This window comes from Coenobita brevimanus, chromosome 114 (assembly GCF_032717465.1).
Source record: "Coenobita brevimanus isolate Jiangsu-jjx chromosome 114, ASM3271746v2, whole genome shotgun sequence".
Classification (NCBI taxonomy): Eukaryota; Metazoa; Arthropoda; class Malacostraca; order Decapoda; family Coenobitidae; genus Coenobita; species Coenobita brevimanus.
Window position 1 is genome coordinate 7,147,015 of NC_137067.1, and position 25,776 is coordinate 7,172,790.

The following is a 25,776-nucleotide window of genomic DNA, read 5'->3' on the forward strand; positions in this document are numbered from 1 at the left end:
TATAGGTAGATAGATAAATAGATAGATTGAATGATTGACAAATTGACGGATAATATTATATACCAGTCTATATATATACTGTGTATAAATAGATAGATAGATAGATAGATAGATAGATACCCAGACAAATAACTTTTGCATATACTTGCATGATAGTCCTATATAATTGTTAACAAGTGCTCGTGGGCCCTTCGGGCCCTCTCGCACTTGCTCCTGCAGAGGGCTCTCGCGCTGCGCGCTCGCTTTCTCGTGCTTCGCACTCGTTTCCTCTTGCTTCTTACATGGCTCGAGTAGACTCGATTTCTAAAAGTCCGGGTACCGAATGAACTGTTTTCTGAACCGAACTTCGATCGCTCTTAACTCTAACAAAAATCATCAATCGAGATGGGACCAAGTTTTTCGACATCAGCGAATTATTTCATGCCAATTTTGGTGCACCAGGACGCCTCGTACCGAAGAAAGGCGCCATCACCTCGTTTCGGGAATGGAACCTAAGTTGTCCAAAAGCAAGTCCGAGATATTAACCACTCGGCCACGGCAACCGACCGGGTGGCGGGAGCGACGTTTTTTGGTCAAAATTTGATCGCTCATTAAATATAGTAAAAGTTTTTCAATCGTGATGGGACCAAGTTTTTTTTACATCAGCGAATTTTTTGCAATTTTTGTGCCAATTTTCGCGCAATTTGAATGTGTAGTTTCAGCTGCCCAAAATACACACACGGCTACTGCTACAGTATATTAGACAAGTGCTCGTGGGCCCTTCGGGCCCCTCGCACTTGCTCTCACTCTGCTATATTATATTTTAGTTATAGCTGTGGGCAAAATATTCTATGGATATCCTATGCCGGGAGCCAGGAGCGGCGTTTTTTGGTCAAAATGTGATCGCTTTTTAAATACAGTAAAAGTTTTTCAATCGTGATGGGACCAAGTTTTTTCACATCAGCGAAATTTTTTGCGATTTTTTTGCCAGTTTTGGAGCGATTTGAATGTGTAGTTGCGGCTACCCAACACACACACACACACACACACACACACACACACACACACACGGCTAGTGCTATAGTATATTAGATATAAAGCCATCAATAAATCTATGGTGAACGCAACCCTAATTTCACGCACTCACGTCGGGAGAGGAGTTTTTTGGTCAAAATTTGATCGCTCATTAAATAGAGTAAAAGTTTTTCAATCGTGATGGGACCAAGTTTTTTCACATCAGCGAATTTTTTGCGATTTTTGTGCCAATTTTGATGCGAATTAAATGTGTAGTTTCAGCCGCCCAAAACGCACACACACACACACACACGGCATCGTCGGAGGTGGACGTATGTACCGGCGCTCCATCACGGCCAGAGGCATTACCTAAATAAGTATCTTTGAATGAGTCAAGCTCTGTACCAGGTTAGACTAAATGATTTTTCATTATTAAAAGGGAAAGAAATAATAAGTTTAAATAAGACTGTTTCAAACAACAAAGAACCACGATGCGTTGAGTCAGCTGGGTTTGTTTATACTACAGAAAGACGGGGAAAGCGTGCACACTGTAAGTACACACTGTTCATTTAGTATTACAAAATGGATACATACTTCAGTAAAACAAATTTGGAAAAGAAAAGGGATAAAAGTAAAAAGCAAATGATGATTTCTACCAAGAACTAGTTGAAGTGGAGACTCACAATAGACTGGTTGAACGTGTACACAAACTAGAAATGGCTTTCAAAAATGAAATTGATGAAATAAAGAAGCAAATGCACCTGCAAAAGGAAGAGATAGAAAAACTGGGAAGGGAGGCCAATAAGAAAGACACAACCATCAGTGAACTAACAGTGGAATTGAATACCCTTAGGAAGAAAGTGAGTGGAATGGGAAGTACAGTAGTTAATCACGAGAGTGTTATGGAAGAGTTAAAAAATGACACAGAGACAATTAGACAAGCAAGCAGTCTTATGGGCCAGAGCAGTGATATTGAGGAGAAGATAACACAGGTGAATGAAGCTGTGCAAAGCTACAAAAATGATGTAGAAACCACGTATGCTGAAATGGTGAAAGTAAAGAAAGGCTTAGAAACAAGGGTGGAGGAAAAAAATATTAAAAAGGAAGTGAAAAGAATAATCCAAAACAATCCAAATTTAGTCAGAGATTCAGTAGAAATAAATAAATCAATAGTAATCACTGGTATAGAAGAGGAAGAAATTAAAAACAAAATCACTAGAGACAAAAAGGAGATGGCAAATGTAATGAGCTTACTGAAAGAAGTATCAGAGGAAATCTGTAGTAAAGACATAGAGGAACACAAAAGGTTAGGGAAATACGAGAAAAGCAAGACAAGACCTCTAAAGGTGACTTTCCAGAGTGTAAACAATGTGGAAGAGATACTAAAAAATGCAAAGAATCTTATGGAAAAAGAGGAGTTCAAAAATGTATGGATAAAAAGATGTCTAACACAAGAGGAACTGGAATTACTGAAAGAGAAAAGGGAGGAAGCAAAAACAAAAAATGAGGGAAGATCAGAAGAGGACAAGAAGAAATTTTTTTACAAAGTAATAGGATTGCAGGTACGAAAGTGGTACACAAACAGGATGGATGAAAAAGGAGGAAGTTAGTAGAACCATGTCATGACAAGTATATAAACAAGATGATAAAGTTGATGTACTCAAATGTGGATGGAATGGTATCTAAATTACTAGAGATGAATGATTATGTCAGAGAAAATGAACCACAAATAATATGCCTAACTGAGACAAAATTAACACCAAGGATATCCAATGACATACTAAACTTAGAGGAATACAATATATGGAGAAGAGACAGAAATTTAAGAAAAAGGAGGAGGAATTATAATATTAACTAAGAAAAATCTAAAAGTCAAGGAAATAAACCTAGATATACCATCACAAGTAGAACTGATTGCAGTAGAGATCGACACATCTGAAGGTAAAGTAATTGTAGCCAATTTGTATATGCCACCTAGATCAAACACATGGGAAAGAGATGAATATGAGGACCTGGCAGAGAGTTCAGTTCAGAGTATAAGATCCTTGCTACATAAAATGGAAGAGAAATCGGAAAGAATTATACTAACTGGGGATTTCAATACAAATATAAATTGGAATACTCTAGATATAAATAGCCAAGAAAGCTGTTGGGACCAAAAGCTCCTGGATCTCGTACAAGAGTTTTTCTTAACGCAACACGTGAGGGAAACCACTAGAAAAAGAGGACTTGATGTACCTTCAGTGCTAGATCTAATATTTACTAGGCAAGAAAATGACATTGACAGTTTAATATATCACCCTCCACTCGGCAAAAGCGATCATGCAGTACTAAATTATAACTTCAGGATAGCATATGACATAGTAAACAGCAATGACAGTTACAAAAAGAGACTAAACTATAAAAAAAGAAATTATCAAGACCTAAAGAAGTATTTCTTAGAAGTTGATTGGGAAAATGAGCTTAGAGGACAAGATTTAAATGCTGTATATAAAATTTTTTGTGAATTTTATGAAATAGGAGTCCAGAAGTACATCCCACAGCACAAAGAAGCAGATAAGAAAATACAGAAATGGTTCAATACAGAATGTAAAAAATCAAAAGAAAGAAGAGATTTGTTGTGGAATAGATACAGAAGACACAATAGTGAAAGGGCGTATAATAATTACAAACAGGCAAGAAACGACTATACAAGAATAAGGAGGGAAGCCCAAAAACAGTTTGAGGAGGATATAATAAATAAAATTAGTGATCAACCAAAGCTGTTTTACAGCTATATCAGAAGCAAAACCAAAGTAAAAGATATAATACAATCCATCACGGACGAGGGAATCACTTATACACAAGAGAAAGATATTTGTGAAGCACTAAATAAGAATTTCCAATTAGTTTTTACAGAAGAAAAAATTTTGAGAGGGAATATGTGGAACACGCATGTCCACACATACTACCAGATATACAAATAGCAGAAAAAGTAATACAAGAGGAGTTAAGTAGATTAGACAGAGGAAAAGCAAGTGGTCCTGATGAAATTTCATGTTGGGTGTTACGAGAATGTGCAAAGGAGTTAAGTAAACCATTATTTTTAATTTTCAAGAAATCCTTGAGTCAAGGGAAACTACCTGATATTTGGAAAAAAGCAAATATAGTCCCCTTATTCAAGAAAGGAAATAGACAAAATCCTCTCAACTACCGACCAGTATCACTGACCAGTGTTGTAAGCAAGGTATTAGAAAAACTTATAAGAAAAGCTTGGGTAAATCATCTAGAAGAACACAGTATGATAACAGAAAGACAGTTTGGTTTCAGAAAAGGAAAATCATGTGTTACTAATCTGTTGAGCTACTATGACAGAGTAACAAACACAGTACAGGAAAGGGAAGGATGGGTGGACAGTATCTATTTAGATTTCAAGAAAGCTTTTGACACAGTACCACACCAAAGACTTTTATGGAAGCTGTACCATCAAGGAGGAATTCGAGGCAAACTGTTTTGTTGGATGCAAGACTTTCTCATAAAATGAGAAATGAGACAGTACTAAGAGGAAACTACTCATCATGGAAAGAAGTGACTAGTGGAGTACCACATGGTTCGGTGCTGGCACCAATCATGTTTCTAGTGTACATAAATGATATAAACAGTAACACTGGAAATGAGAGCTATCTGAATATGTTTGCAGATGATGCAAAAATACAAAGGAGAATTACTAGCACAGACTCTTGTAAAGAGCTACAAGAAGAATTAAATAAACTTCATGAATGGAGTAGTACATGGCAAATGGAATTCAATGTGGACAAGTGTCATGTAATCAAGTTTGGTAAAAGTGGAAAAAGACCTGATTGGGATTATAAGTTAGGAAATAAAACCCTATACACAGCAGAAAGAGAGAAAGACCTAGGTGTGATTATCAATAACAGACTATCTCCGGCTGACCACATCAGCGAGAAGGTACGGAACATGTATACACTGCTTGCAAATATGAGAATAGCATTCACATACATAAATGAAGACATGCTAAGAAGGATAATAACATCATTCATTAGACCAACCCCGGAATATGCATCAGTAGTCTGGAGTCCTCATCTCAAAAAGCATATAGACAAGATTGAAAAAGTTCAAAGGGCCGCTACAAGATGGATACCAAGCTTAAGGGACCTAAGCTACGAAGAAAGACTAAATAAACTGAATCTACCAACACTACAGGAGAGAAGGAAAGGAGGTGACATGATAATGCTATATAAGTGCATATCAGGAAAGGAGAAAATAGACATAAATGATTACTTAACATATAGAGAAGCATCAGCAAGAGGACACTGCAAAAAACTGCATAAGAAGAGAGGTGATAAAGACGTAAGGAAATTCAGTTTCCCAAACAGAGCAATTGATCAATGGAATGCACTACCGAATGAAATAGTGTGTGCCAAAACAATTCACAAATTTAAGGATATGTACGATAAATATCGTCTAAGACACGGGACAATACGAGCTTGACTCATTCCTGTAAAGATACAATTAGGTAAGAACAATTAGGTAAGGTAAGAACACACACACACACACAGTGGTAACGCTCTCGCTTGCCAACTGGTGGACGGGAGTATCGCGCCTCGCTCAGGTTGCGAAAAGTTTCACTGACGAAGTGGGTGGTTACTGTTCCCCTTGAGCAAGGGGACGGGTGTGTGCGTGTGTGAAGGTCACAGCCTTGCCCTTAGATCGGACTATATGAGCTCTCAGCTCCCTTCCGGGAGGGTAAAAGCTGACGATCACGACCATCAAGTGATCCTGACAGACCCGGTGAATTACACACGGCTACTGTTATAGTATTTTAGATAGATCTGGTATGTGTGTGTGTGCGTGTGTGTGTGTGTGTGTGTGTGTGTGTGTGTGTGTGTGTGTGTGTGTGTGTGTGTGTGTGTGTGAGAGAGAGAGAGAGAGAGAGAGACTATGAGTTGGTGTGAGAATGACTGAATTTGATAGTGACCAAGAGTGTGTTAATGGGAGTGTGTATTAGTGTAAGTAGTCCTTATTGGAGGATGACTGAAAGTGAGAGTGAGTGAGCATGAGGGTGTGACAATGTGAGAGTGAGTGACTTAGTGAATGAATGCAACAGTTAATGCCGGACTTACTGTGATAGTGAGAGCATCAGAAATACGATTGCGTGAGGGAAACTGCGACTATGACAGAGAAAGTAAGAGGGTGTGTGAAACTGGGTGGGTGTGAGGGTGACTGTCAGAATTATGGTGAGAGTTTGAGTGAAGGAAGAATGATGAATAGTAAGTACGTGAAAGACTGTGAGTTTAATGGTATGAAAAATTTAGTATGAGAGTAAAAAGCAAAACTAAAGAAAAAAAATGTGAGTTAGGGTGATGAGTAAAGATGAAGGAGGGAGTGGAAGAGAGAATGAATAAGTCCTCGAAACAGAGTGGGAGAAAATGGTAGTGATTAACGAGTGAGTAAATCTAAGTGAGTGAAAGTGATATGGTGGGAGTGCGGTTGTGTGAAAATATGTGCGAGAAAGCAACTGTGAGAGAGAGAGAGAGAGAGAGAGAGAGACAGACAGACAGACAGACAGACAGATAGACAGACAGACAAACAGACAGAGAGCAAATAAGTGTGAAAATGTAAGTGAAAATGTCTGTGAATGTGAAGCAGTGAGCAGGATAGTAAAAATGTGAGAGGGAAGGAATGAATGACAGCGAGAGTGAAATAACTTGAAGTAAAAAGAAGTGCAACAGTAGAGAGAGAGAGAGAGAGAGAGATTTTGAGTAGTTCATTTGTGCTTTTGATTGTCGCAGACTATGGTCTAAAACTTCCAATGGTCTTTATCTCCCATACAGTGCTATATTTTTGCTTTCTCCAGCTAGTTTTATTCATCTTAGTGTAACTGCTCAAACTGGAGAGGTATGAAAAAGACATAACTCGCATTGGCTCCTTCACTAGTACTACGCCTTCTGCTCTTTGCCCTACATATTTCTCTTTCCTCCCCAACGATGCGAGAGTACCTTTCCTTCTCAAAATCTTCTATTGTGGGCTTCATCTTGTTGTCACATAAGATTGGTTCATGCAAGGCCTTTCATTGCCACATACAGCAAAGAACTGTCGACGAGCTTTTTCTCGTGGCTGTACTTCATATGACACTATGATGACGTACGTTTAATCCTAATCATGCAACAGTCAGGGTATGTTATCCAAGTTATGAAAGTCCCCTGCCAGAGAGGAAGTTATACATCCCATCGCCGCAAGTTCGAGAAGTTTGTCATATGGAAAATAACTTGTCTGGAAATAACAAGAATAAATTAAAGATTGGGGTGGACACAAACAATTAGCCTCCACGTCGCTCTGTCCTCTGCCATGTGCTTGCCCTCCATCCAAGTCACACCCCTCTCTCTCATATATTTCTCCCGTCCATCCCTCCATCTCGTCCTTGGTCTCCACCTCCTCCTCTCCCCTTCCACCTCACTCACATACACTCATCGTGCTAAGGGGGCCAACAATACTAGGTCGTCCTCCCTAGCCAAATAAAAACCGTCTATTTGGAACAAGAATAAAATAAAAATTGCGTTCCTTAGGTCAAGGGGTTAACACTTCATATTATAATCCTATAATAAAGTTTTTAAAAAAGTATCCCCCGACCAAAGTAACCAATGTTTTACCTAAATATGAAAGGACCACATATGAGTTAACACCATAAGAAGTGATGACAATTGCAGTAAGTCACTTGGCCTATGCTAGGCGGCGCCTACAAAAGTATGACAAAACTACTAGAATGAGACAAATAAGACAAGGATAGCGAATAAGAAGCCACCCCCCCCCCTCCGCCCACCAATCCCCAAAGCCGAAACCTGCAGGAAAAAGCTAAAAAGAACACCGTGCAGTACAGACAAACTGACGTGGATAGTGTATAGGAATATGTGAAATGTGAAAAGAGACTATCGCACTGAAACATGAAAAAGAAAAGGAATGTACTAGGAACTAGGTGATCTTTTTTCTTTTCTTTTGTTTTTTTAATCGAAGCCTTGTTGTCATAATGCTTGTATAAGAACATAAGAAGAGAGGATTACTGCAGTAAGCCAGTTGAAAAGGCAGCTCCTACATCACCATCATCATCGTCTAACCCAGTGTTGCCCCATGAGGAGGGTAGGAGCCCGGGGCTAGGCAAGTTGGTCCTGACATTTAAGATGAGAGTGACCAACCTCAGTCGTCCTTGTAACTACACTACTTGAACAAGACAAGGATAGCAAAGAATTGAGGGGACGGTTCAGCCACCGTTACCAGTGTGTACCCTGCATTACTTCCTACTTCCAGCAACTTTTTATTTTATTTATTTTATTGCGTCTGCTTCTTTTTCGTCCATTAACTGAATCATGGATTAGTTATTTCATGATGCAGCCAAAATAGGTGAGTTGCTCATACCAACAACACAGCCGTCCCCGCAACACACAAGATAGTGGCGCAATATATCCGCCAGACTGTATAACCGCTTCAGACCGGTAAAGTACTTTACTCTTATGCTTGCTACTTTCATATAGCTTTATTCTACTTAGGAAAGGTCTCGAACTGAAGGAGTTTATAAGGACTATCTCCAGCCTCTTCAGTTCGAATAGTTTCTCTAAGCTGAATGGAATTGACTCAAGTAGGATAAACAAGACAAGAAATACGTTAACAGTGAAGACAATAAAAGCTGTCAACGTAAATACAGGGGAAAACAGTGAAACTAACCAAACTAAGTAAAGCTGGCATCACACTGGGCATTTTTGGCTAACGTGTTAGCCGTTTTGGAGAGCCGAAACAGTTATTAGTGCCAAGCGATCGTCACACTGGAGAGTGGCGTGGTTTTTGGTTTGTCGCAGAGGCAGATGCCGGATCCTCAGGGGCTCCTAGGGGCCCCTAGAAACTCCTAGGGACCCTCGTGGGAGTTCGTCATGGATCCCGCAGTGAGAAAGGCTTTCACAGACTGCCTTGTGGTTCTGCAAATTGTTGATATGCTTCTAACGTCCAAATAATGAATTTATTGCGTTTCGATGATAAACTGGCGATGATGAAGTGTGTTTAGAAATGTCCGCGGCTGGTCATGACAGAGCCAAAATAATCGTTTTATGCAGTAACACCAGGGGAAAAAATCTAAATGATTAAGAAGCACATGATTCAAATATTATTACAACAATACTTTTTCATATTATGCCTCATGCTCTAACAGGATATTTCATACACAGACGATATCATTCAGTTACGAGTGTGTACTCATTTGAGTACTAATCGCGGTAAGAAACCGCAAGCCAATTTTGTTATCCATTTCTCCTCTCAAGCAAAATCTCGCTGACTGTTGGGCACTTTGGCTAACGGTTTGCAAAAACGGCCAGCATGTTTAAGGACCAGTGTGATGCTGCCTGAATGCTACACTTTAACTCTCTTGTGGGGGAACAGCTCCAGTGTTCTATTCCATCTGATACTAGATGATTTTATTCAGCTGAAGGAGAGTTCTAGGATCCTAAGTGTTAGTTTTCATACAGTATCATTAACGCTCTAATGGTCGATATAATTCTAGTACTCTATTCCAAGCGATTTTATTCAGCTGAGAGTGAGTCATGGAAGTTTGAGTGTTAATACTGGTACCATGAACCCTTTCTTGGTCGGGACAACTCTAGGATTTTATTGCCTTCTTCTTACATATTTAAGGCACTCGGTAGTATCTAATATACTATTGCACTAGCCGTGTGTGTGTGTGTGTGTGTGTGTGTGTGTGTGTGTGTGTGTGTGTGTGTGTGTGTGTGTGTGTGTGTGCAGCCGAAACTACACATTCAAATCGCACCAAAATTGGCACAAAAATCGCAAAAAATTCGCTGATGTTAAAAAACTTGGTCCCATCACGATTGAAAAACTTTTACTCTATTTAATGGGCAATCAAAGTTTGACCAAAAAAAGCCGCTCCCAGCGTGAGTGCGTGAAATTAGGGTTGCGTTCACTGTAGAGTTTTTGATAAATTGGTTAGCTGCAAAAAATCCAAGTAACAACGTTAGACTAGAACAGCACATAAACGGACCATCATGGGCACTTCGATGTCGCCTTGACGGATGTTAGTGACAACGTCAGGCTAGAACAGCACATCAACGTGATTCGAATTATCTGAAATGATAGCAACGCGAGCACGAAGCACGAAGAAAAAGTGAGAAGCACGAGGAAACGAGTGCAAAGCATGAGTAAGTGAGCGTGCAGCGTGAGAGCCCTCCGCAGGAGCAAGTGCGAGAGGGCCCGAAGGGCCCACGAGCACTTGTTGTCTCTATAGCCAGATGCCATAATTCCGAAAGGAGTGGCCGTTTGTCTTTGAGATGCTTGTTTCACGGGGAGGGGCACTAACCCTTCACCAACCCACTTGTTGACACGTGGGGAACACAAATGGGTTGGTTATGTGGTTACCAACCAACGTTGTAAATAGTTTCATGGAGTCCTGGTACAGTATAATTAACGCTCTAATGGTCAACGCAGCTCTAGTATTCTTTTCTAACAGAATACCAAGAAATTCATCTGAGAGTGAGTCAGGGGCCTGGGTGGTAATATTGGTGCCATTAACCTTCTCTTGGTCAGGACAACTCTGGAATTCTATTGCCTTTTTCTTGTAGGTTTGAGGGACTCGGTAGTATTGTAATTTAGCTAATGGCGGATTTAATGGGGGTTAGAATGAGTACGGTATAGTAGCCTGAGAGTGTTCAAACTGGTACCATTAACCCTCTCATCTCTGGAAAACTCTATAATTCTAGTCCAGCTGATGCCAGACGATATCATTCAGTTACGAGTGAGTCATAGGAGCTTCAGTGTTAATATGAGTAAAGTGCAGACGTAAACAATGGACAATAAAAAAGTGTGTATTCTTAAGGCCATACTGACCAATCCTGCACATTAATGTAAGAATAATAACAACCAGAAGTGATCAGAGAGCTCATGCCTCAGCCAGTGCCATTACCATGAAAAAGGATCATGATCCAGATCCGTGTCCGGATCCGATTCCGCACCAAAATTTATTCAATTCTTTCTTAGTTCATGGCCCACCTTTCCACAAAATTTCATTAAAATTCATTGAGAACTTTTGGAGATATTGTGCAGGATACTCTGGATCAGGATCCAGATCCAGCCCAAAATTTAAAAATTTCTTCCTTGGCCCATGGCCCACCCTTCCACAAAATTTCAACAAAATTCATTTATAACTTTTCTGGCAATCCTGCTAACAGACAAACAAACAGACAAACAGACAAACCAACGCGGGATAAAACATAACCTCCTTGGCGGAGATAACAATAATAGCAGTTTAGTAGTAGTAGCCAGTTCCCATTAGTAGTAGTAGTAGTAGTAGTAGTAACACACCGGTAGCTGTAATAGTAGCAGCAATAGTAAGATTAATGATAATAATAACTAGAGGCCTCCCCCAAGGGGGGAATCACACCAACCGCGAGCCGATACATATTTAGCGCGGCTCGGAATATGACCTTGACCTTGACCTACCTTCACCAATTTTGAACCCTTAGGAGATTTTCATCCCTACTACACACCGGCAAAATTTTGTGACGATATTTTGAGCGGTTGCGAAGTTATCGTGCTAACAGATACACACACACACACACACACACACACACACACACACACACACACACACACACACACATACAAATCGAAAACAATACCAGCTTCGCTATTGTGGCTGGTAATAATAGTAATAATAACAATAACAATTATAAAAATAAAAATAATCATAATAATTATAGTAGTAGTAGTAGTAGTAGTAATAGCAGCAGTAGTAGTAGTAGTAGTAGTAGTAGTAGTAGTAGTAGCAGCAGCAGAAGTAGTAGTAGTAGTAGTAACAGTACCGGCAGCGGTAGCAGTAGTAATAGTAGTAAAAGTGATAGTAAGAATGGGAATAAGAATAGCAGTAGCAGTAGTAGTAGTAGTAGTAGTAGTAGCAGACGTGGTGGTGGTGGTGGTGGTGGTGGTGGTGGTGGTGGTAGTAATAGTAGTAATAACAGTACCGGTACAGTAGTTGCAGCAGTAATAATAATAATAACATGAAGCGGTGCTAATACACAGCAAACCCGTCCCCGGCAGTCTTTTTAGTGCTGACGTATAAACACAACAGGATATCTAACCAAAGATGTCACTTATCAAATTTGGAGTAAATCAGATGAAAAACTGACGATTTTATGCCCAGTTGAAATTTTAGGCCCGACTCACCTGACACTGACCCCCTTACCGCTAACTAAGGGGTGACCCCCCTGATGTAATGAGGCATGTCGTAGGATGCAGATATGAAAGATGCTCCTATAAGTTTAGGTTTCGTGTCGATATGACGAATTTGAAAGGAGTTACACCTTACAGCCTGGGCCTTGGCCCAATTTGGCACAAAATTTAATCAGGTGATCAGAAGGTCATAGTCCATCATCCCTGTAATTTTAGTCAACATCGCACCAGTAGTTTTCTCTTAAAATTGTTAACAGACAGACAGACAGACAGACAGACAAACAAACAAGCAAATCAATCAATCAATCAATCAATTTCCTGTGGCACCCTCGGGGATGCATAGGGCCTCGATGAACTCACACCACCACATCCTATCTTGTGCTAACTCCTCAAGATCTCCCCAACACTCATCTCCAGCTTCCCGTCTCATTGTCCTCACCCACGTCTCTTTTGGCCTTCCTCTACCTCTCCTACCAGGTGCCACCCACCCTGGTGTACCTCGTACTATTCCCTGTCTCCTATACACATGTCCTAGCCACTTCCATCGTGAGAACCTAACATATTCATCGACCGGCTGCACTCCCGTTATTTCTCTAATTCAACTATTTGGTATCCTTTCCCACCACTTAACTCCTAATATTCTTCTAAGTGCTTTTTTTTTCAAACACCAAGAATTTATTTTCCATAGTCACTGTGCTGTACCAAGACTCGTGTCCATAAATTAAGATACTCCTAACCATTACCTTATAAAGTTTGATTTTTGTATGCACAGAAAAATTGTTATTATTCCAAATATTTTTAAGCATTCCCATTGCCTGATTAGCCTTCTTTAACCTTTCCTCGAATTCAAAGTTCAAAGAACCATCCTTGGCTAAATAAGTACCTAAATATTTAAACCTATCAACTTGCTTTACAACCATACCTCCAATTACTGTACACATTCCTGCGCAATTTCCATATTCATATTGATTATTTCAGTTTTTCCACAATTAATAACCAAACCCACCTTGCGACCTTCACTCACCAAACAGTCCAACACTCTCTGCATCTCTTCTGGCCCATCACAAATCAAAACTATATCATCTGCATAATCTAAATCCAAAAGTTTCCTGTTCTCTCCCCAAAGTATACTTGCACCGGTTTCTGTTCCAACGCGTTTCATAATGTAATCAATGACCAATATAAATAGTAAAGGCGATAGAACACCACCTTGAATTACTCCGGACTTGACTTCAAACGAATCACTCAGACAACCATCAACCATCACTTTACAAAATGTGTCCTCATGCGTGTTCATAATGACCCTCACAAACTCCTCTGGTATTCCATAATGTCTCATGATCTTCCCGATAGTCTCTCTCGAAACACTATCAAAAGCCTTTTCAAAATCAACAAAACAAAGACTTAACGGTACTCTCATTTCATTAACTTGCTGCATCAAATGCCTAACTATAAAGATCTGATCATTGCAACCACGTCCCTTTCTAAAACCAGCCTGTTCATCCCTCAGAATACCCTCAACCACCGGCTCCAACCTATTTAACAACGCTCTACTGAAAACTTTCAAAGCTATCGGTGACAAAGAGATTCCCCTCCAATTACCACATTCACTCAGGTCTCCCTTCTTCGGAACTTTAACAATTACACCATTCTTCCAAACTGATGGTAGTAACCCCGTCACCCATATCTTATTGAATAGCTTGGTCAAGATCACACAAATCAAGTGAAAACAATAACCGTCCCTCGAGCTCCTCCGGGGCAGGGACGGTCAATAATAATAATAATTATTATTATTATTATTATTATTATTATTATTATTATTATAATTATAATAATAATAATAATAATAATAATAATAGTAATCTATCAATCTATCTATCTAATAGATAGCCCGACGCCCTAATCCCGCAAAGGGTGGCCGCAGACAAAACGCCTTCAAGTCGCTCTGTCACCCACCATTTGACTACCCTCCCCCCAACTCACTCCCCCCTCCCTCATATACCTCTCAACTCCATCCCTCCACCTCATCCTCGGTCTACCCCTCCCTCTCCCTCCCTCCACCTCACCTACCCTCTTAGTCAGTCGTTCATTCTCCATTCTCTCCACATGCCCAGACCACCTCAGAGTATTTCTCCTAATCTTCTCAACCACATCCACATCCACCCCACAACGTTCCTTCACTTCTTCATTCGTCAACCTGTCACTCCACATGCTCCTCTCAAGTAACTCATTTCCACTGCTCTCACTCTTGACTTGTTCCCCTCTTGCAAGGTCCAAGCCTCGCTTCCATACGTCAGGGTAGGGATCACAATACTATCATGCAGTGACTTCTTAACTTCCATACTCACCTCCCTGTTTCTCATCACTGCTTCCAGTGAACCAACAACCTTCCTTCCCTGCTGTACCTTTTCATGCACTTCATCCCCCAAAGTTCCATCCTTACTCATCACACTACCCAAGTACTTGAATGCACTCACATTCTCCATATCATCACCATCCAACCTCACTGTACATTCTGTGACTTCATTCCTCTCAAACACCATAACTTTACTTTTGTTTACATTAACTTTCAGCTTCCTCCTCCTACATACTGTCCCAAATTCATTCACCAAACCTTGCAACTCCCATTCATCTTCACTCAACAATACTGCATCATCAGCAAACAGCAACACCGGAATCTTCCAAATCTCACCCTCATTCATCAGAGCCACCTCCACATCCACTGCCCTACCTTGCACCTCCTTTACAACCCCATCCATGTATATATTTAACAGCCATGGAGACATCACACAACCCTGTTTCAGTCCTACACTGAGATCAAAGAACTCACTCAGCTCACCATCCACTCGCACCGTAGCCCTAGCTCCTTCGTACGTACTCTTCACAGCACTCAACAATTTCCCCTCCACTCCATATATTCTTAATACCTTCCACATACCTTGCCTATCTATTCTGTCATAAGCTTTCTCCAAGTCCATGAAGGCAGCATACACTTTCTTTCCCTTCTCTAGATATTTCTCCACCAAACATCTTAGAACAAATATTTGATCTACACACCCTTTTCCCTTCCTAAATCCCCCTTGTTCTTCTCCAACTAGCTCCTCTGTCATATGCCTAACCCTATCAATGAGTATTCTACCATATATTTTACCAGTCACACTAAGAAGGCAAGTACCCCTATGGTTACCACATACTTCTCTCTTCCCTTTTCCTTTGTATAAAGGAACAATTATACCTGATTTCCAGTCCTCTGGAACCCTTCCCTCTTCCCAAGCCAATCTACACAACTTCCATATCCACTCCACAACAATCTCACCCCCATACCTAAGCATTTCACCACACACTCCGTCAATTCCTGTGGCCTTTCCCAACTTGATCTTCTTCATTGCTTCCACTACTTCCCCCCTACTGATCTCTTCCTCCCACCTCTCATCTCTTCTTCTCCCAGCCATTCCCCAACCACTTATACTCGCACTGCTCTCACTCTCTACATTCAACAAATCCTCAAAGTGCTCCTTCCATCTCCTCAATTTCTCTCTCTTCTCCATCAACAATCTATTATTCATATCTTTCACTCTCCTACTATTTCCCCTTTCACACTGCCTTACTTTCTTTACCTCCTTCTAAAACAATTTCTTACTCTCCCTCCATTTCACACTCACATTCCTCCCAAACTCTTCATCCACTTTCCTCCTACTCTCCTTCACCAGTCTCTTAACCTCCCTTCTCCTGCTTACATATACCTCTCTCTTCTCTCTCGCATCTTCTCCCCTACCTCTGCTCACTAACTAGTCACTATATGCCTTCTTCTTTTGTTCCACAGCTCGTTTCACCTGGTCATTCCACCATGCTGTCCCTTGCACACCCTTGCATCTCCTCCTCACTCCACAAACCACCTCACACGCAGCACCTATCTCTTCTGTGAATATCTTACATACATCTTCCACCCCTTCCATCTGCTCTAGCTCATACCTTCCCAATCTTTCTTCCACTATGCTCTTATACTCTGCCATTTTCTCACTCTCTTGCAATTTCTCCACTCTTGTCAGAGGAGCTGTTTCCTCCTGTCTTCCCCTTCGTCTCCTCAACCATTTTCTTTGCAGCTCTACCTTGGCCATCACTAAGTGATGGTCAGAGACTCCATTCCCCCACCCTCTCCACACTCTTGCATCCAACACTTGTCTTCTCATTCGCTCATCCACACACACATAGTCTATCATTGCCTTTCGTTCAACAAGTTTACCATCCATTCTTCTCATTACTCTTCATGTATACCTGTGGATCAACTCATGCCGAAAGTAGGTGTTAGCTATTGCCAACCCCTTACAAGCACAGATGTCCACCAAAGCACTACCATTCCCATCTACTTCAGCTGGCACACCACACTGACCAATCACTCCATCCACTCGTCCATTCCCAACTTTGCCATTCATGTCTCCAATCAACAACACTCTCTCGCTCCTCTCAAATCTGTCCATACATGCTTCTACTCTCGCCCAAAACTCATCTTTCACTCTTGCCACTCAGTCCTCTGTCGGTGCATACACACATACAATCGCCCACGCTTGTATACCTACTTTCGTCCTCACCCATACAATCCTTGCACCCACTGTTCCATACTCTCTTATATTCTCCTTCCACTTCTTACTTATCATCAGACATACTCCCTCTCTTGCCTTCTCATTTTCATTGACTCTCGCACATATACCTAAACCATATTCCCATTCTCTCACCCTTTCACCTTCCCATTTAGTTTCAGTCAATCCACAAATATCCACTCTTGCATCCTCAAGCACCTGAACAATCTCTCTTTCACTTCATCATTCACTCCTCTCACATTCCACGTTCCCACCCTAAGAATGTCCTTTGTCCGTTCCATAGTCGTCAACGCATGGTCCGTCCGGGTCCGAGGCGCTTTATTCGCTTGTTTAGTTAGTTCTTTTTACGGGGTGGGGCACTAACCCACCACCAACCCTTTTAGTCGCCTCGTACGACAAGCAGGGATACTGGGGGAGTATTCTTGAAACCCCCCTACCCCCAGGGTAATAATAATAATAATAATAATAATAATAATAATAATAATAATAATAGTGTAACTGTGCAGGTTCTTCTTGCGCATTCAGACAACACATGGAAACTGTGTACCTAATACTGCGATATGTGTGCCAATTTTGTTGAAATTCATGAACACACATTCCCCACATTTCAGGTTGTTTTAGTTTTTGAAGGGAGAATGACCCCTCCCCCCAAAGAATCACTGGGGGTCACGCTCCCTAAATATCGCATTATGGATGAAAGTCCATTGTAAAATACGTACTAAGATACCAAAGCCATATCTGTCCTCCTGTCACTATTTCTGAGAATTTTGAATATGGTGAGGGAGTTTCATCCCTCTGAAAATCATGGTTGGAAAACTGTATGCAGTAGAAAATCTTTAGAGTAACGAGACAAACTCATCTGGTTAGTCTTATTCAAATCTCCCCTATATCTGATCAATCTTGTTTTGGGGAGAGGGGTTGGTCCCCCATGAATCACTGGGGGGTGCGGTTCCCCAAATACCGTAATATGTACAAAGATGTACTAAGACACCAAAGTGATATCTCTCCTCCTCCTATTTTGTATCCTTTATAAGTGTTGGTAGGGGCTGACCTCCATAAAAATAATGGTGGAAAACTATACACAGTGGAAGACGTTACCAAGGAACCAGACGAACTGACAGGAGTTTCGCTGAAATGCATGTCTTTACATTCCCCTGTTTCTGATCGTTTTAATTTTTGGTTGGGGGGTTGACTCTAGAGAATCTTTTTTTTTTTTTAGGGGAGGGGGGGGGAGGCTACGCTCCTCAAATATCGCATTTGTACGAAAATACCAAATCTGGATCTGCCCTCCTTTCACTATATATATATATATATATATATATATATGGTAAGTGGGCTGAGCCCCCTACATAACATGGTTCAAAAATTGTTTAGAGTGGAAGACTCTCCAAGTAACCAAGCGAACTCATTTGGGAAGTTTCGTTCAAATCCACCAAATAGATTAGGAGGAGTTAAAGCACACACACACACACACACACACACACACACACAAGGCTGAATCTCGCGCAACGGTTTAGGGCGAGCTGCAGAAAATACCATCGTGCTTCGCAGAAACAATAATAATAATAATAATAATAATAATAATAATAATCCCGTATTATTCTTTTTCTCTCATGTATATTTCATTTTGCTGAGTTCCTCACCAATCAACTGCATTCAGTTATGGTGCAGCTACTCACGAAGAGGTGCTATAGAGAGGACGAGCGCTTGATCCTGCCGAGGACACTCTGGATTCGCCCTCGGTTTTAACTCATAAATATTTATCATGTATGTTCACACAATAAGATAATGAAGATGAGGCGACATAAAGTCATAATCGTTGTCTTCCAGATATGGTATGAACGTTAGGCATGAGGTGGTTGATACTGAGTCACCAGGTAAAAGAACCTTTTTATTCTTAAACAGTTAAGTACTAACAAAGAAGGATGGCTTCCATTTACCGTTCTGATATCGATGACTTTGTTTAGTTAGTATAGTCGAGTGGTTCAGAGTTGCCAAATCAACCGGCAATTTTATTCATTTGTTCATCTACATACGGAAATTTCAGTTAACGTACATGGCATGCTCGAAGATTAGCATTAAAAACATGGATGGATTAAACAATACTACCTGCCACGCGGTCTCCAAGATGACACTGGCACCAAAATTGACATGAGCCTGCTCTAACATACCGTGCATGCCCATGCGAAATTTCAGCTCATTCCATCAGGTGTTATGTCCTGTAGAGGGTTTCCATGTCAGGCTAAAAATGGGTACAAAACTGTGTGTGACTCGCGCGCAACTGACAGCACGCAATTATAATTTGCACCACCGCTGGCAGCTCGTCGTTCCACATCTTTTGATGTGTGGCACGTCGAAATGCGAGGGGGTCAAATATGGAAAGATACACACATGAACAATGCTTAATCACATGATATTATTAATGCAGAACCATATCTGTCACTGAACTACGTGAAACATGCTGGCAAAAGACAAAGGTCTGAGCCAAGTTAAGGTGAGCGAAATGTGCCAGAACTGTCCCATGAGAAAGTTCATGGTACCGGTTTTAACACTCTCAGCCTCCTATGCTCCCTCTCAGCTGTTGAAAAATCATGTAGCTTTAGCAAATGGTGAAACACCAGAGTTTTCCCGATGACAAGAGATTTAATTGCATCTTTATAAACATACGTTTTCTCGCGTGATTCTTGCCTGAATTAATTCCTCTAATAACAAATGAAACAGAATTTGACGTTCAGCAGATGGAAATATTGAATTCCCCTCCAGAAAATACACACACACACACACACACACATCAGTTACCAGCCAAAGTAACCAACACCTCACCTCTCATTTCTGGACCAAGTAAACTTCAGTGCGACCAGGAGCACTAAGATGGCTGTGACCTGCCTCGGTGCCAACATTGTCGCGACTGGCCACACCAAGAGATACCGCCTTCCTCTCACCACCTCTACGCTAAGTTGCAGCTTCTCCCCACATGAAACCGCCATGTGGGAGGTGGTGGCCGAGTCCACTGGACGCTGGTTCGAATCCCCTCTGGACAGGGAACATTTTAATGGCCCTGAATTTCGTTAAAACAGACTTAACTGACCTACCAAAAACCCGCAAAATATTTAAAAAAAACATCCCTGCTCATATCAATACACCAGTTCCGTAACAGACAGTCCTAACATGCATTCATTATGGACGGTGGGTGTTCGCGCCGAAGTGATGACATGTGAATGTGTGTGGTGCGTAGGAGGACTGCTGGCCCTTTGGGAACTGGCTACTAAGCCTATACCTAGAGCTGGAAGGATTAATGAGAAAAAAACTATGCCTGTATTCTGATTGATTTATGTTGCGGTTCTTCTGATTACCCTATGTTTAACCCGGCCCAGATTTCCTTCTTTTGCGGCTTATTTCACGTAGCTCAGTGACTGAAAAAATACTACAGCTCTACATTTTCCACAGCACTTCTTCGTGACTTGCATCATATTCGAGTATTAACATATTGCTGGAACAACACTAAAGAAAGAGAGATGACAATTTTAGGCAAAGTTAGTGTAAAAATATTGGTTATAAAACGTTTCTCACCTCCCTCTCTATCCCCCGAAAAATTAATAGTGACTTGCACAAGGAAGGTAACTTCAGCCTGCAGTCCACTGGGTTCACGTTCAGATAAGCCTGGGGTTACAACATCAACACTAATTTGGAATAAAACTCTCATCCCTCAGTCTAGAATCCTCAGTTGTAACTCTATATTAACACCATAATAACACCAATCACGATACACAACACCACAAAGCCAACCAGGAGACAGGGCGTGTGTGCTGGGCAATCCCCAGGCCCTGTCTCCCCCCTTACTATTTTTTCATCAGCCCATACCCCTCTGACCGGGCTAATGTATGGCCCGACCTGCACTATAGGTGCAGGATATCTGTAGACAACAACAACAACAACAACAACAACAACCAATCAAGAGGAAGTGCTTTTGAAAGGATGTGGCGCAGCAGGAAGCCTTCGATCTTGAATGCCAGTTGTAACAAAATATTTGCACTAGAATGATACTAGTGACAAGGCAGCGACTTGGAAAGGATGTAGAGCAGCATCATTATGTTATTCTGCCTTAGAGATACGTGAAACAAGTCGCAAAAAGACGAGAAATCTGGATCAAGTTAAGGTGAACGAACTATAGCACTTATTTCTTGGCGATTTCTCTTTTATTAATATTACACTTCAGTATTTTCTTTCATGCTACTTAATATCCCTTTAATAACAACACCAAGAACACAGACTGAGAAATACCGTGCAATATTATATCAAGGTGCCAGGAGTAAATAAACTAGATTGCAGAAATTCCATGCAGTACTATATCAACATCACATATGAGAAAATAAACAACACAGACTGCAGAAATACCATGTAATATTATATTATCGACGTGCCATTTGAGTAAATAAACTGGTGTGTATGAGGTATTATCAAGCCTTCTTAGTCCATGACAGTAAGTCCTTTCATTACACCCAACCATCACCAGCACCACCTACACACCACCACAAGCAAGACATCATCATCACCTCCACCATCACCTAAACACCATTATATATCACTTCTATCACACAGACACTACTAACACCACCACCCAGAATCTAGCTATTTGTCTGTCTGTTGCTAGACGTCTCAATCCCCGTAAGGGTTGGCCACAAACTATTCGCCTCCATGTCATCCTGTTCCTCGCCATTTCTCTACCCTCCCCCCAGCTCACACCTCCCTCAGTCAAATACCTCTCCACTCCATCCTTCCACCTCATTCTCGGCCTTGCACTCCCCTTCACCCCCCCCTCCACCTCACTTACATACACTCTCCTCTTTAAATACTCGCTCTCCATCCTCTCCACATGGTCCAACCACTTCAAAGTATTTCTCCTAACTCTTTCTATGACATCCACATACACATCACAACACTCTTTCACTCCCTCATTTGTCAGCCTGTTTCTCCATGTAACTCCACATGCTCCTCTCAAATAACTTATTTCCACTGCTCTCACTCTTGACATGTATCCTTCCAACAAGGTCCAAGCTTCACTTCCATTTGTTAGAGTTGGTATCACAATACTATCATGCAAAGACTAATTTCTATGCTTACATCCCTGTTTCTAATCACTGCTTTCAAAAAGAACCAGCAACCTTTCTTCCCTGTTGTACCCTTTCAAGCACGTCACCTTCCAAATTCCCATCCTTAGTCATCACACTTCCCAAGTACTTAAATGCACTCACATTTTCCACTTTCTCATCATCCAATCTCACTATGCATTCAGTGACCTCATTTCTCTCGAAAACCATAACTTTACTCTTCCCTACATTTACTTTCAGATTCCGTTTCTTGCACACTCTCTCAAACTCCCTTACCAAGCCTTGCAGTTCCCCTTCGTGTTCACGTAACAGTACAGTATCATCTGCAGACAGCAGAATAGGAAGTTTTCAAACGCTACTCTTTTTCATTAGGGCCGCTCCAGCATCCACTCCCCTACATTGTATCTTTTTCATAACCCCATCCATATACAGTTTGAACAGCCATGTAGACATGACACATCCCGGTTTCAATCCAACATTCAGACAGAAAAATTCACTCGGTTCACCATCCACACGCACTGCAGCCTTAGCTCCCTCATACATACTCCTCACGGCATTTAAACAGTTTCCCATTTACTCCATAATATATTTTTAATATTTTCCACATTCCTTGTCTATGCACTGTGCCACATGCTTTCTCCAAATCCATGAAGGCCGCATTCAACTATTTTCCCTTCTTTAGGAAACTTTTCACTAAAGACCTAAAAATGAATATCTGATTTACACAACATCTTCCCTTCCTAAAATCTCCCTGTTCTTTAACTAATGCCTCCGTTATTTCCCTAACTCTGTCAATAAGTATCCTACCATATACTTCTCCTTTTACACTAAGAAGACAATGCCCATATGAATACCACACACTTCTTTTTCCTCTTTTCTATTGTACAGGGGAATAATTATACCGGACTTCCAATCCTCCGGGACTCTACCTTCCTCCCAGGCCAATCTGCACATCTTCCATGTCCATTCTGCTACTACTTCTCCCACATGCTTCAGCATTTCACCACACACTCCATCAGTTCCTGGGGCTTTCCCCGTTTTGATTATCTTCATTGCTTCCACTACTTCCATCCTACTGTTCCCTTCCTCCCTTCTCACCTCTATCTCCTTCTCCCAGCATTTCCCAGCCACTTATACTTGCATTACTTTCATTCTCCATGCTTAACAGTTCCTAAAAGTGTTCTCTCCATATGCTCATTCTTTCTCTCTTCACTATCAATCTACCGTTCACTTCCCCACTAACTTCTTTATCACCCCGTTAAACTCTCCTTCCCTTCTTCCACAACATTTTCGTACGTTCCCTCCACTTGACACTCAAATTCCTTCCAAATTCCTTATCCACTCTCTTCTTACTGTATTACTAATCTTTCCACCTCTCTCTTCCTCTCTGCCTATAATTCTCTCTTCCGTCTCTCAACTTCCTCTATGTCTCCACTTCCTAGCCACTCACTGTATGCTTTCTTCCTTAGCACCACAGCGTGTCTCACCTCTTCATTCCACCATGCAACCTTCTTACTTCTGTAATCTTTATTCTCTGTACTAGCTCGATCCAAGTACTACTGGAATCTCCGAAAAACTTAAGCCACAATGGCTGCTAACATGTTCTTAGCATCGTCCACATTTTTGTGCAGAGGCGATTCATTTATTGTCTTTATGGCACCAGTCGGTGTCTCAGATACAAAAAAGAAATATGGAGACCCCTGACTGACCTACTGAATCCTTAGTTATAGGCCATGCAAGCCAAATATACGCCATACCGTTTCAGTTCCTTACGTCCTTCCTTAATACAAATGGGTCCAAAGAAATCAACAACAGAATACGTAGGCCTAAGCTAAAAGGAGCAGTTGGTTCTAATCTATCTATAGGAAGATCTGCCATCTTTTGTTCCTGTGTACTTCCTATAACCTTTCTACAAACGGTAAACCTGGAAATGTGCTTAGTTACTGGAGAAGATCCTCCAGTCTCATTTGGTGTATCACCCCTACCTTGATGCTGTACTTTTTTATGATCTTAACAATTCAACAAATTAGTTACGTGAGATTTCTTTGGCAATATGGCTGGGTGCTTTCTTTGTGCATATTTGCTCTTCTGATCCTTCCACCCACTCTGATCATCCCATCTTCATCTATGATTGGATCAAGCCTATACATTTGACTTGATTTCTTTAAGACATTTTTCTTGTTTCTTCCAACACCACAAATCAACATCTCCTTGTTAAATTTATTCATCAATGCTCTTTTTCTTTTTCTTCTGGGAATGCTTCATTTCCAGCTTCTTTCAGTTCTGCTGCAGTCAGAAATATACCCAGACTTGGCAATTTTCTATTTAGCCATTCTTTCATTTTGTTTATTTTGCTCTTTGCCTTTTATTTTATTTTTGTCTTTTTATTTTCATTTTTTTTTTTTTTTTTTGAAGTCTGAGGCATACTGCAGTAGCTCTGATTGCATGATGCCAATCTGATAAATAATTTAGCCTGTCTAGGAATGACGGTGGCTCTTGAACTTCTAAGACATGATACAATTTTCTTCACTTCAGCGTCATAATCTGCAATAATAAGTGTAATTCTACGCATCCCGTCCCTCTAACGCCTAGTGTGCAGTTGGGTTCTCTTTCTAGACTGGAGCTTAGACAAATAAGAGAGAGGCAGGACACAAAAACTCAAGGCAACAACCTTACATGTGTATTGCAAATTCTACGGTGGAACTGGCAGATGTCACAAATACAGGTATACTGGACAATTATAATTCAGGCCTAGATATGGGGTGTTAGTATCGCGCAGGATACTACTCAGGACAAGATCGGGTAAGGTGAATAGCACTTAGGGTAGAGAGGTTATGCACTATTACTGTAGGAAAGTCTAAGTTCTGTGTACTGGTGGAGGTTGTGGCACTATTTCACTGCGGGTAGGCTAACGGGTTTGTTGGTCGAGTCGTTAATTATTACTTTTGCACTGGGGCCTCCGTATGATCTTAGTGTGAGGCGGTGTCACCATCTGGTAGCGTGTTCACTGAGATAGACCAGTATTTCACTGCCTTGCCGTGTTCACTGTTTCACTGTTACCTTGCTTATTCCACCACTCTTTTATATTATTACTGATGCTTTTCTCACTGCCTTCCCCTATTCTGTTAACTCACTGTTCTGCCCTTGCTTCACTATGTCACAGACACTGTGCGTTCACTGTCACTCACTTTCGGGTCTGGGAGTAGCGGCCGTCAGGTACAAGGGCGGCGGAGGTGACTCAGCCTCACTACTGACAGGGCTGAGTTCCGCCAGGGGCCTCTGTATTCAGGGGCCACGGGATAAGGCGTAGTGACGTCCTTTCTCGTCTGGGGCTGCTGGTGGTGAAGGGTCCCGCGCTTTCAGGGCTTGGGGCGGGAGTCTGGCCCTCAGGGCTGAGGCCGAATAGCTGCCTGAACTTTTCGCTCAGGCGCCTGACAGAGGACGAAGATCTCCGGCGTCGGGGTGTAGGGAGGTCCCGCCCGGGGGTCCTGGAGGCGGTCTGGAGGTTCCAAGGGCTGCTGTCCCCGGCGGTCAGGGAAGCCATCAGGAGGAGGCTGCGGCGTCGGCCTATGTCTTGGTCTATCAGGCGAGTCCTCTCAGGAACCAGCTGCAGGAAGAAGAGCCCGGTGGTAGTCATGGGGCCTCTCCAGTACTCCAGGCTGGGGGCTCCCTCTGGGTCGTAGGTTGGTGGGCAGGAATCAGCACCTGACGGAGGAGAGGCTACAGGCCGTTTCCTACCGTAGGGCCCGGCTACTGGCCATGGCCTTCTAGGGGCGCAGCTACCGGCCGTCGCTAAGGCCCAGCTACTGGCTGTGGCCTGGGGAAGGGAGCAGCTACAGGCCGACTCAGGGGCACCT

At 41.7% G+C, this 25,776-nt stretch overlaps 1 protein-coding gene across 1 annotated transcript in view; it reads right to left on the minus strand.

Moving 5' to 3' along the window:
- The window catches only part of LOC145418458 (uncharacterized), a 75,402-nt gene extending 49,846 nt beyond the window's left edge, over positions 1–25,556 (minus strand). The window contains exons 1-2 of the mRNA XM_080286875.1: positions 25,399–25,556; positions 19,635–19,844 (exon numbers count right to left, since the gene is read on the minus strand). Of these exons, the coding sequence (XP_080143001.1) occupies positions 19,635–19,844; positions 25,399–25,556 (368 nt within the window). The remainder of the gene's footprint in view (positions 1–19,634; positions 19,845–25,398) is intronic.
- Between the last annotated feature and the right edge of the window lie 220 nt (positions 25,557–25,776).